Here is a 13,606-nt window from a genome sequence, read left to right on the forward strand (position 1 = left end):
AATCAAACAAACCCCTGGACAGGATATATTTAACCCTAACTGCATAGGTTATTTATGGTGAGATTTTAATTATAATGGAGAAAACATTGTTAAATGAATCATACATATGATGTAAATTAAACTACCAACTACTTTTCTTTTCCCCGCCCCCCAGGAAAGTTACTACTTATTTTTGAATCTTTTCTGCAATTCTTACAAAGGATTTAACTTTTTTTTTAATGTTCAATTTTGCTAAATACACTTTCTGTAAGACCTCTGTGAATAGAACTATGAAAAGTTAACATTGTGCCACAGGGCAACTTCCACTGTGCTTTGTCCTGCAATGCAAAAGAATGAATGCTGAGATGAGATGTGTTTTACAATAGGTATGGTCTTTCCCCGCCCTTCTTATGTTCTTAAGTGGCCCAGCAGCCCAGGAGGGCAAGCATGCTGCCCTATGAAAGAGCAAGAGCATTTAAGCAGCTCAGTTTCTTATCATGTTTTCCAGTAAGGTGAAAACACACCAACACAACAATTCCAACCAACACAAAGATTAAATACTGACTCACATGGAGACTAAGCTTTAGCAAGCTGTGTAAAGTTTTTCAGAATTTTTCTTTGGGAGAAGAAAATGACTCCTGGATGAATCTTTTGAAAGTGTTGATAGTTTCTTTGAATAGGACCAAAATTGATGGTATAATTTGTAATAAGAAAACATGAATGTCCCTAGCGGGTAGATATATGTTCTCAACTGAGAATTTAAATTGTCATATAAATAAAGTCTGGATTTTTAAGATTCAAACTTACTGAAATGATCTTTAGGTAAAAGAAACATTTATGCTAATAAGAAAGAAGAGCGAAAGTCAAAGGCTAAAACTATTTACGGAATCTGAAAATAGGAAAGTAAAAAGAACTAGTAAAAAGAATCTGGAGATTACTTAAAGGCTCTTTTAAGATTTTTCATGTCTTTCTGGTAGGAAAAAAATAGAAATTCTCTGTAAATGTTCGAGAGCTTGATATCAAATGCATCCTGCTGCTTTGTTTCTTTTTTTCTTTTAAATGCACGGTCAGTCTTACAGAAAGATGCTGCTGTTCACGATGTCTTAAAACATAACTTTATATATAGAACACTGAGTTTTTAATAATCTGAAATTCTTCACTGATGGACTTCAGGGTGTCCAGAGACCTCCTGAAATTGTATACAAACATTTATTTATATGATTGTATATCCATTTTCTTGGAAAAGAGAGTCTATGTTAATTTTGGCCAAGAAACAAAGTATAATCGATAAGGAATCTGAGTCTATGACCTGTACCACAACATCATGACCGTCGGTCCATAGGAGCCCTTAAACTCATAGACCCTGCAACAGATTAAAGTTTTTATAAACTGAATGATGCTTGAAGGCTCAAATTACACCTTCATTTTGTATGTGTTCCCATCCTGACTTTTCTTTTTCCAAATGATATCTTCAAGTTGTCTTAAATTTAGGTTTTAAATCATTTTCTAACCTTTTGTGTATTTCTCCTCAAGTAAACCAAAGAACCACAAGATGACGTGCATGCTCTTTGGAATTCACCGACTTTTAAGCAACAGAGGAAGCAGATTGAACACCATCTTAACATTATCTGGCTAGCCTTTCTAGCACTGGTTTTGGAATCTACCAATATATGACCAAAAGTGTTTTTAAGTAACTTTAACCTAGCAATAACGTGTCGCAAATACTTTAAGGGGGTTGTTTATGGGTGTACAACTAGAAATACAGTCACTCATGTCACCTTCCTTGTGCTTCTGTTGGCTGGGTGTGTTCCCTTTGTCATTTTATCAGTGACCGTCTCTTCTCTGTGCCTTTCCTCAGGCCTGAAATAGAATAATCTTGGGTTCCTGTCTGACCCTGCTTCAGAGTCCCTACCCTAGTTTTCAAATAGTTGCAGTTTACAGGATTTCCTTCTGAAGTCTGCAGCGGAACAAACTTTCAAGAAGAGTTCTCCAGGAGACACAACTGTGCAGAGGAGTATCGGGTAGGGCTTACTGGGGCTTGAAATCACACAAATGGCAAGGAATAAAGAAACCAGGAGTTAAGAATTGAGATGAAGGTTTCTCTTTTCGCCACAGTTTACATTTTGAATCATTTATTCAGGATCTTACTTTGCACATTTAATCCAGTTTATCGTATTCCTATTATAATTAGCTTTTGGTTTAAGCAGGTACACACAAAAACACTCATTTACACACATCTTATTCAGGGTAATTGGCAACATTTTCAGCTGCAGAAATATATAAAATATATACCCTTCAATAAAAGAAGAGTCTTTTTTTTTCCCTGAAGACCTCAAACTTAAAAAGTAAACCACAATCTTATCTTTTATGTATATTTATTACAACAGTATTTGTTAAAGATAAAATAAAGCAAATTGCCATATATACTACAGAAAAATATAAAAACAATAATCATCCTCAGGAGAACTTTAGCAAGCAGAACTGTTGTCAAAAGTGATTAATTTTGAAACGTCCAATTGTAGATTGAAAACAAAGTTACTGACTTTTCTTTTAGGATGCCTGAACATACAAAGAAATGAAATGGTTTACTTTGATTTTTCTGAACTGCAGTTTGATTGTATTTAAAAGGTATATACTTTTCCACTGTTGATTTCCCTTGGCACACTGAATTCATGTCAGTTTTCCTTAACTCATTGTATATTCCTTCAAAGTCTGCCATCCAGTCTTATGTATTTGCATTACCGCTTTTCTGCAGTCCTCTATATGCATCAAGATCTGATAATATTATACTCACAAGATCCTAGATTCTCTGCAGCTTCAACCTTATTTATTTTTCCTGGCTTATTTCTAATATCTAAACTATATGCCTTCTCAATAAAACATTTTTTTGACTGGATAATAGTGCATGCAATATTTGCCCAGACTCCATATCAGATAGGATTTCACATGAAATATGGAAAGGAAAATACTGATAATCATTGTTAATAGACTTTGAAGACATTTTAATATTGGCTCAGCACTGTAAGTCCTTTGCTATAGAAATGTTCTAGTTGGATCTGTTACTTGTTTATACAAAACTGGATTGTGAATTCATATCTTAACATTACTAGTCAGGGGGACAGTAGTGAGGATATGAAAAAGTCTGGGTACTTGAGTATAAGGCTCATTCAAATCTCTTTGCAAAGGTAAAAATAAATAAATAATATTAAACATTACTATTAATCATATACCTAGTAATTGCAAATCTGATTTTTGAGTCCCCATGTGTTCACGTTTATTTTTTAAACTGATTCAGAGTAAGCAGTGAGGAAGTCTCACAAAATTGACAAAGCAAGAAGGTGAAGAGAGTTATTTACCCCATCTTTGCCATTTACCTTGAACCTCACACATGGCATGCAACAGAGAGCAGCTCGGGTAAAAATGTCAAAGGAGGTGTTTTATATATAGCATTATATTTAAAGCATAGGTAGACAAACCAAGACGGCGTTTCAGAAGACCATCCCCTCAACAATTAAAGAGCTTCCAAGACTAACCACAAAGGAAGTATTAGGAAGACCTTCAATATTGATTTTTATTTTTAGAATTTATCTATTTCTATATCCCACATGCTGCCTGTTTCCTATGTTTTCTCTTTTGTAGGCTTTGCTTAGAATTGAAAAAGCTTCTTACTTTAAGGCATATAACTGAGTTTGGCCTAGAATCTAAGCTATACATATGAATTACTTCAGTAATGAAAAATATTATCAAGTCTTCCACAACTGACAGAAAACTGCTAGAAAAATGTAAGGTATAATTTTTGATTTAATCATACTCAACCTAAGATGTTACTTTCTGAGTATAATGAATATGCCTTTATATTTTATAAATAAGTCTAGTTTTCAAGATACATTGTAATGTTTGGATCTTATGTAAATTTAAGATATCACATGATGTCAGATAGTTATTGCTGTGAAGTAACAGGGAAGAGTGGACCAGTGCAACTTCCATATATTATTACACCATCATTACCAGTGCATAATTCTGTTTCTCAATGCCTTTATTACTCTGATTTCTTTGTTTATGGTAAGCATATAAGCCACTAAATGTGTAAAGGCAAAGGTGTCATAAGATAAGTCATCAGTCTGAGACCCTATGTATAATCAATACTCTATGGCATATAAAATATTCTACCCACTTTCAAATACTGTTTGATTATAGAAATAAATCAAAGAAATAACTAGATGGAGCAAAGAGAGCAAGCTTATTTTAGGGTATATACCTGATAACATCTTTCCAAGAGGGACATTAATTCTTTTCAAGGAGGTAGAATTTGATTTTAATAGGGAAGAATACAATGGAGAAGAGTTTGACTCAAAAAATATAATTTCACTTATGTCTTTCTAATTTCTCCTTTCTTTCTCCATCCTCTTTGCTTCTCTCAGCTCCCCTCCCCACTCTTCCTGACTTCTCTCTCCTGAGATTTTCCTACTTCATTGGATGACTACCATTTGAAAAGCATTGCAATAAATATATGAATATACTTGCTATTCAACTTTCAGCCAATTATTTCCTGGTATTTTTCTCTATTTGAAACTAAGAATAATAACCCTTTACTATGACCTTTCTAGAAATGTGAAAGGTCATATAAATAATTGACAACCATTACATAAATACTGATTTCAGGCTTGTCTGCTTTCTGGTTCTCATGATTCAGTGATTCTCTTATTATTGCAGTTAGTGTAAAAATACATACTGCAAAAATATTGCTCCTTGATAGCACAGTGTGACATGAATGCAAAGAAACTATTTTATATAAGACATAATCATGTATCTCATTTAAATTTGATTAAAGAAGTAACTGGGAACTAAATTAGTACCATCATTAGAACAGATTTTGTGATTTCTTGAATGACATAGCAAATGTCTTATGAGACCCTAAAAGTACTGTAACATATAAACAATTGGTAGAAAGCAAATTAATTTCTGCCCAGTAGGCATCAACCTTTGGCCAGCTTTTTAAGGTACCATGATACAGGTCAAGGAAGGAAGTGCTTTCTGCCCTCAAATTGATGTCCTAAACCTGAAGAGTCACTCAGCTATTAGGTGGCAAAGAAATACTTTAGGGTTCTTTTTTTTTTAAATATGAAATAATAAAAACTTCTCATATCATTGCTTCGTTCCTCTTTATACAAAATATAAAGAGAATTCTTGGGAAATAAGCTACAGTTGAATGGAAGAGGATAAAAATTACCTTAGAAATCAAAGCAGTGATTACTGAAAAGTACCAGAGAAAGTGTACAGGGATCACTTATCAAAGTGATACATGCCAGAAAAAGTGAGTTGAGTTAATTTCAGTTTGAGGGAACAAGTTTAGATCTATACATTTTTTATGAAACAATTGTTTTACACCTGATTTGTATTTAAGTCATGGAAACTGAACTGGGTTTTCTCTCCCATGAAGGTTGGAGGCAAATCTGGCTTAAAGCCTAGAAGAAGAGGGCGCTAGATGTTCTTTTAGATCCCTCTCTGGAAAGTTGTTTTGTGTCTGTGTTATAGAAACACCATCTTACTTCTATCAGGCTCAGTGGCTAAATGACAAGGGTTGTCATTTTTACCAGTGATGTTGAATAATTCAAGTCACTACTGATTTGTAATGTCATTTCTGCCAAACATACCTAAATCTACCAAGATTTGTCATTAAGAGTTAAGTTTGTCATTAAACTACAAATCGTCTGTTCACCTCTTCAATTCCAGTCACTGAAATATTAATAGACATGAATGCTATATTTTTATATTTGCAGTTAACTCTGAGAGCTCAGTTTATATAGATTTTTATTTCCAATTTTTTGCAACACCACCATCACTACTACCACCAACAATAAAATTCGTGTGCAACTGACACCATTTTTTTTCCTAGGGAGAAAAAAGTGGCATAACACTCATTAGAATTAAAATTGTTAATTTTTATTTCATATAATTTTGGTTCCTACTTATCAGTGACATTGCTGGCTACAAAGTCTCCAACCACTTTAGTAATTATCCAACGATAAAACCAAATGACACTAAAGCATATTTATGGTTGTTACTTTTTGTATGTTATAACTAAGTAGGCAAGGGTAACTGAAAGGCAAAAGAAAAATGTCAGTGTAATAATTTTAGGCTTTGATGGAATAATTTTGCTAAGACAAACAAGAAATGTGCATGATGGGATTTTGTTTCCATTGTATTTCTTAGTTTTTCAAATGTTTCCATTATTCTGCTGTCTGGGCCAGCCCTCCTGAAAATATTGGTGTCATTACCACAGTTTGTAGCATAAGTATTAACTGTGATAAGAAACACAAGAATTATGATAAAAACTCCAAGAATTAATATCCTAATTCCATCTTGCTAAACACATATAAAATATAAACTGGATTTGCATGCCTCAGGTACCAGGGAGGAAGGCAGCTGGATATTTTAAAAAATGACAAGAGTAAACTAATTTATGATTATAATAATACCAAGGATAATATACAAGGTGATTTACTAAACTTTGAAATTTCATTTTAAAATGCTCAATATCCTATATTTTGTTTTTCCTCATTGATAAAATATGGCTTTGGTCAGATTGATATTTTTAGGGAAAACTGCATGTTAATTTTCTTTCTCAAAAATTTCTTCCAAATTTGCTACTTTCTGGCCTTTTTTCAAATCATTTTTTCTTTAGTGAAATGGAACTTTAAATCTCTGTAAACTTACTCAGATATAAAATTACTTTTTCAGTTAATAACACTCAGTTTTAAATTCTTTTTTCTAGCCAATTCCAAGTGGTAAAGTGACTTAAATTCATCCCTGTTTTATTCTTGAGTTACGAATTTGGGACCTGGTCTCTAGTTTTTATTTATGAAAAAACTTTCCTAGAAGAGGCAGCACTATGCTGATTGGGTGCTCAGTTTACAGATCCTTCTACTTCCTTTATATTATTTTCAGAGCATTAGGTATCACAAATGTGGTTCCTGCATTTTAAAAAGTCGCTTGCATTTCTGTTCAACAATATATTTTAGAAATATTTATTTTTGTATTGTTCTGTCAATTGAAGCACAGTCCTACTGCTGTATACAGTGGCAGAAAACTTCAGCTGAAATACCTACCAGCAGGAATCCTGGGGGGCAAAGATCCTCTCCCTGGCACTGGATGCGGGGCCTGGAGGCTATTTAAAAACCCTGCCCTCAGGAAGCGGGGGCAAAACGTTTCCACCCCAATGGCCGGGAAGGATCCTTTTAAGAGATAAAAATTGATGTTAATCAAAAAGTATTCTTTGTGGAAAAGTTGATCATTTAATTGGAACAAACCTATAATCATCAAAGAAATCAAACCTTACAAGGAAGCTATGAAATTAAAAGGAATGGAATGCATTTTTATTCACAAATTTAAGAAATAAACCTAGTTTTTTGAAAAGAAAGTTACGCTTAACTAGTTACAATTCAAGAGGGTTTAGAAGCATCAGAATGCTAAGATGAAATTTCTAAATCTACATTTGACAGAATATATACAGAATTCATCTCTACATGAGCTAAAGATATCCAGAAAATAGCCACGATAGGATCTGGGATTTGTGCTGCACTAGAAAGAGCAGTGATTTACTTTAGGTGCATCAGTAAGAGAACTTAAAATGAGGAAAGCTTCTATACCGTACAGTAATTACACATGTTTTTGAAATAGTGATAAGAAAAACAACATACACATTTCTTAATTTGCTTCACTTTTCTATTAGGGACAAGACATGAGAGTTTGCAAAGGTAGAACCACATGCTTTTTCATTTTTAAGAAGGCTATTGAGAGAGAAGCAAAAAAAAAAAAAGGTAAACTACTTGGATGTTTATCCATAAAATAATATAATGAATCACAGAATAAAAGAATATGAGAGCTGAAAAGGACTTTAGAGATCATCCAGTCAAAAAATCCACGTTTTACAGACCAGCAAACTGAGTGGGGGAAGTGATATCACATAGCTGGTGGACTCCCAGGACAAAGTCTTTCCACTATAGATTAAAAATAAATGAGTCATTTCCTATATGGGAGATTGAGATCCCCTGAATATGAGTTAGAAACTTAGTACTTTGGAATAGTGGCATTACATTATCTTTCAAGGCATTACATTATCTCTCAATGACCTGAAAGATACTAAAATCATTCAGAAGAAAATGTAATATACATGCAACATTAGTGCATAGGCAGCACTGGTAATTGATATAGTATATCTAAGTTTAAATCACAATAATACCTTAAAAGCAAGTTACACTGATAGTTGTAAGAAATGCATCTCATTCGAGACCTCTGAAAACCCCCATCAGGCACAGCAGTTTTCATATGTAGAGACCCAGTTCAAATTTAGCAAGTCCTGTATTTTTGAAAAGACTTTGCTCTGTTCTTTGACACAAATTTTGCACCTAAAATAAGTTAAAATTTGATTTTTCTTTAACTTTGACCAGGACTAAAGGGAGGTGGTATACCATACTGTCTATATCTTGCTTCTATGGAGAAAGTTGTTGCTAAAGAAAAAGCATTTATTAGATCTTTAGAGATGTTTTTATGAAAGAGCAAGGTTACAATGAATGTTTTCATGGGTGAGGCCTATATATTGTGCCCTGGATTAAAGAAAGCATAGAAAGAGTGTCTTATACTGTGAATAAACTGGTTTTGTTGTGTATTTTATGGGGCTTTAGTAAAATGGCCCAGCAGAGCTGGAGTCCCTTAAACATTCAGAGGTGTGGCAAAAATGCCAAATGTAAGCCAGAAAGTGCTCTGAGGTAACTTCCCATGAACAGTGAAATTAATTACTCTTTTGTTACTACATGGGATATTTATCACTGAGCATAAAGTTACCGTAAGCCTGTGTGCGGTGTTGCCCACGTGAGGCATTTCCCACACTGCAATGTTTCATCATCATCTGCGAAAACACTCGTCAACGTAAGGAGCTTCACTGAATACCACGTGGAGATAATTATATATTTATAAAGCATTCTTATTTAGAGTTACAAAAGAAATGGGGATTTTACAACAGGAAAAATAATTACAAGAAATTCAGATTTTATTACATGCTGTGAAAACCAAAAATGATCCAATTTTAGCTGTGGATTTATTGAAGTCAAGTAATCAGAAGCCTGGTTCAGGAACACTAGATTATAAAGAAAAAGAATATCATCATCATGAACAGGAAAGTAAAAGGGACATAAATGTAATCATCTTAAAGGAAATCTGAAGGAAAACAAAAGCATGTAGAGCAGTGACTCTAGATAATGTTTATCTGCTTCACATTTAGAGCTTTTTATCTGAGTTTTTGCTATTTTTGCCAACATTATTCAAAACTGTTAACTTAGAAAAGATGTCCATTATTTTAACTCCTTGAAAGAATCTAAATACAAATATTATTTTATTGCTACAATTACACTGATTACTACTTTTGTTGTTGTGATGGCCTGTCATCTTTAATAGCAGCTTTCATTTTCCTAAACTTGCTGCATCATTCATAATGGCTTTGTTACGTTTCTTTACTGTGGGTTAAAAGGTCTTTCATTTATTGTGGCATCTCTTCCTTAAGTAATGGTCATTTTTTATATCTGAAACAAAGAGAAAAGCTGGTGCGCATGAATATGTATTCCACTGAGATATCACATTATGTGATAATAACGCCTTATCAGTTTTCTTCTTAAGGTCAGCCATGTCAATAGAGATTGCAGGAAACACTACAGCTCTACGTTTTCACAGTTCAATCAGGAAAACTGAAGTTATTCTTTGTTATAATTCCCTTATCTCTTAATTCACAAGAAATTAAGTTCACAAACCTTTTGGAATTTGATATGAAATAATTTTAGTCTGATTTGCTCTATTGCTTAAGTTGCTGACCCCATCTGACTGGGTTTTTTTTAAAGTAATGGTGGAATTTATTAATCAATTACATTGTAGCTGAATAATAAACAATGTCTACTATCTATACCAGGAGAAATATACATTTCCACGAGTATTTTGATTTTAGTTACTTTCAATAGGCTAAGTATTTGTTAATACAAATTAGATTTTTATGTGATGAGAGTATTCCTCTAGCCATTACAAATTTGAAATGTAAAATGTGTCACTTCATACATGCTTTTCTAAATCTCAAATTCTTGAGTTTCCAATTTGTTAGTGATCTTGAGTTGCTGGTTAAAGAGAGACCAACATGTGACATTAGCATTATACTGCCTGTAATATCGAGTTACCAGATCACTGGGTATTCTGTATTTTTACTTGCTAAACCTGGTAACCCTACTCTAATATAATTTCAAACACTTATGGATATCAGATGGATAAAAGACACTATTAACTACTGGTGTAAGGTAAGATTAACATAAGTCACTGGCTGCAGGGGTTGGTGATTTATGTCTTTCATTAACTCAGTGGTTCTCAATGCATTTAGGGAGCCTTGCACATTTTGACTGTGGGAAGACATCACTGGTGTTTAGTGGGTGGGGGTCAGGATGCATGCTGAAGGCATTGCAGTAAGTGGTATCCTGCCTGCACAAATGGGAATTCTCTCTCAAAATGCTGGTAGCACCCACTGGAAAACACTGTTCAAGAATAAAGAATCCTAAAAAAAAATGGTTGCTAATAAATAGGTCATATAATGAGGTAAAGAAACAGTGTGAAGAAGTTGGTGCAGCCTGTATTCTGACATTAATTAATGGAGGACTGATCACTCAGATCACCTGAGAATAATCTTGCCTGTAGAGTTAGCAGTTTTCAAAGAATTATAATAAAATATATTTAGCACAAACTCAATGAAAAGCAATCCCATTTTTCATTTGATATTGCAGCAATCTCTCTGAAATAACTTTATATTAGAAATTAGATATCATTAAGAATTTGTGTAAAAGATAACAAACAATGACCTTAAACTGTTTGTGCCTCAACTTTCTCCTCTGTGAAATGAAAATAACTGACCCTACCTAACGGGGCTGTTTGTGAGGTTTAAATGTGAGTAAATTATCATAAATATAAGACAATACTATTAGCCCTAATGTTTTTAAAAAAGAAACCACTTTAGGTGAGAAACAGAAATAAAGATTAATTAAATTTTCTAATGAAGAAATACCCCTCCCCAACATACATACACATATCCCCAATAGAACAAATCCTTTTTTCGAAGATTGCATATCAATAATTTAATTTTGATGCCGAAAAGTTTAATAAGGGCAGTATCCCTATAACATGAACTTTTGAGATTTGACTCCTTCAAATTGTTGCCATTAGGCTGTATTTTTGCAAATAACCATTTGATCTATGTATAGACAAAGAATGCATAGTCTTAATTCAAGACAAACAATTTAGAATTGGAAACTTAAAATACATGTACACATATGTGAGTATATTAAATAAATATAAGTATGGAAACTCTGTCTTCAACTCCTAAAATGAGTTCTTTTTCAAGCACAATATGAAATGTAAGGATGATTTAATCTGATTTAAAAAGAGTAGATCACAAATAGTCACTGGGAACAATACTAAAAACAGGGATTTACACATAACATAACAAACCTGGCCCTAATATGTAGCATTTTATGTATATTGTGCCTATATGTGGTGTGATTATTATTTGAAAGCAAGCACTGAAATAAACTGAACTTACAATCAGACCTAAATTGATAAAGTCTGTGTTATTAATATATAAATGAATATTATCTCAAAATATTTTAATTTCATTCCTTTAAATATATTTTGACAGTGGCTTACAATAAATATAAAACTACAATAAATACAGTAAAATAGTAGATATATATGACATAAATCAGTATTCATATAGTAGAGATTTTGGGCTCAAAAATGTTTACTGATAGGGACAAGACCAAAAATTTGGAGAGCTAAGAATTGAGTATGTATACATTCAGAGTAGAGATCCTTTCTTCACCCTTAAGTATCCGGTATAGAGTTCTGTAACTGACACATAGCAGCCTCTCCATAACTGTGTGGTTTTGGTTAATGATGGTATCTCTGAGTTACAGTATGAATAATTTCAAAGTTCAGTGATAACACAGTCTGTTAAACCAAATGCTATGTCGAAGGACTGTTTTTTCCTGAGAAATGCTCACTTCTGAAGCTTCAAAAATTCTCTACCTCTTTCCCTGTCTGTCTGTCTGTTTGTCTGCCTGCCTGTCTATCCATCCATCCATCTATCTATCTATCTATCTATCACCTGTCTAATTTCAGCTGTCCCTTCTTTGTCAGATTGTGTTTCCCTCCACTCCTTGTGTATCTCATGTATGTGCCTCTTTCTTCTTCTGTTACAATAATTTATATCATCACACATTCTTTCTTCCTTTGAGAGAAGTAAAAGAAAACCATAAGCTCATTAGTTTTGTTTGAACACATGCTTCCTAATTTTCTGTGATGGTGGATGAAGACTCAGACTCTAACAGTTACATCACCGGTGAAGAGGACCAGCAACCGTAAGAAGAGCTATTTTCATGTAAGGCATTGGAAGAATGATTCTTTCACTCCACTGAGAACTTTATTTTTGGTCTCTTTATGTAATAGCATGCAGTCTAGAAAAAAGTAAGCTGCTCTGCCTAATTTGGTACAGAAAAGATTCCTGCTTTATTGTAAAGCTTGAGATGGGCCAGCTGGGAACCCAACTTGGTCTCTTCTAAGTAGATCAGAAGATGCACAGAGTGCAAGCTGAATAAGTGGATACATCAATGATGGATGAAAAGTGACAAATTGCTCCTTAGGCAAATATCTTGCTAGGATCTAAGGAAATACTCTGCCTGCTTACTTGCTTCCTAGGCCAGTGGCAACTTTCTAATGACTAGCCAAGAGCTAATTTTTAATTAGGCTTAGAATGTGAGAGAGAATCATTCTGTTTATGAATGACTCATTCATTTATCCTTTTATCCATTTACGGATTTATTCATTTATCCAGTAAATATTTATTGAAGCACCTCTTTTTTACCTGGCACTATGACACATTTCTAGTACAAAAAGTGGAAATAAAATATTTTTTGATATGACACTACTATTTTCAGGAAATGATTCTAACTAAGCTAAGCCAAAGATGCAATTACAAAATTTTGCCCATTTCCTAAATTCTTATAAATGGAAATATGCCTACAATGAAATTAGTATTTTCCTTTTAGCACAGCTAATCTCCATGTAGATTCTTCGGCACCAAATACAATTAAAGATCATGCAACCATTACTGCTTTGTTTTGGCTTCTTTTTTAATCCTTCAGGTCATTGCAATATGAATTTTATAGGTTTCTCATCCTGTTGTTCAATAGGTCATAATAAAATTATTGAAGCAAAAAGGGCAGTTTCATGGCTAGATTTTTATGAGTTAATCTTCAGTGCTTTTAAAAAGAAATTTTCAGATTTTCCTGAGTTCTTTTTAAACTTGTAAGATATGTGTGATAAAACTGTTATTGTAAATTATTTTTTAAAACTATAGCATTAACAAGGAGAATTAAAATATTTTGAAGCTGATTAAGAACATTTATTGAAAAATACATTTTAATTAATATTTAATACAGAAGTTCTTTAACTTTAAAAAAAATATATTTAAAAAATACCTAGTTTCCTAACCTGTAAAATTAACTTGGAGTCGAACTTCCCTAAATGTCCTTTAAGCTTAAAAGTC

The 13,606-nt window shown here is 33.2% G+C and overlaps 1 protein-coding gene across 1 annotated transcript in view; it reads right to left on the reverse strand.

The window, feature by feature from the left end:
* EPHA6 (EPH receptor A6) overlaps nt 1-13,606 on the reverse strand; it is an 868,715-nt gene that overhangs the window by 139,184 nt on the left and 715,925 nt on the right. Inside the window, exon 12 of the mRNA XM_057546076.1 lies at nt 7,089-7,214. Within this exon, the coding sequence (XP_057402059.1) occupies nt 7,089-7,214 (126 nt within the window). The remainder of the gene's footprint in view (nt 1-7,088; nt 7,215-13,606) is intronic.

This window comes from Balaenoptera acutorostrata, chromosome 4 (assembly GCF_949987535.1).
Source record: "Balaenoptera acutorostrata chromosome 4, mBalAcu1.1, whole genome shotgun sequence".
Taxonomy (NCBI): Eukaryota; Metazoa; Chordata; class Mammalia; order Artiodactyla; family Balaenopteridae; genus Balaenoptera; species Balaenoptera acutorostrata.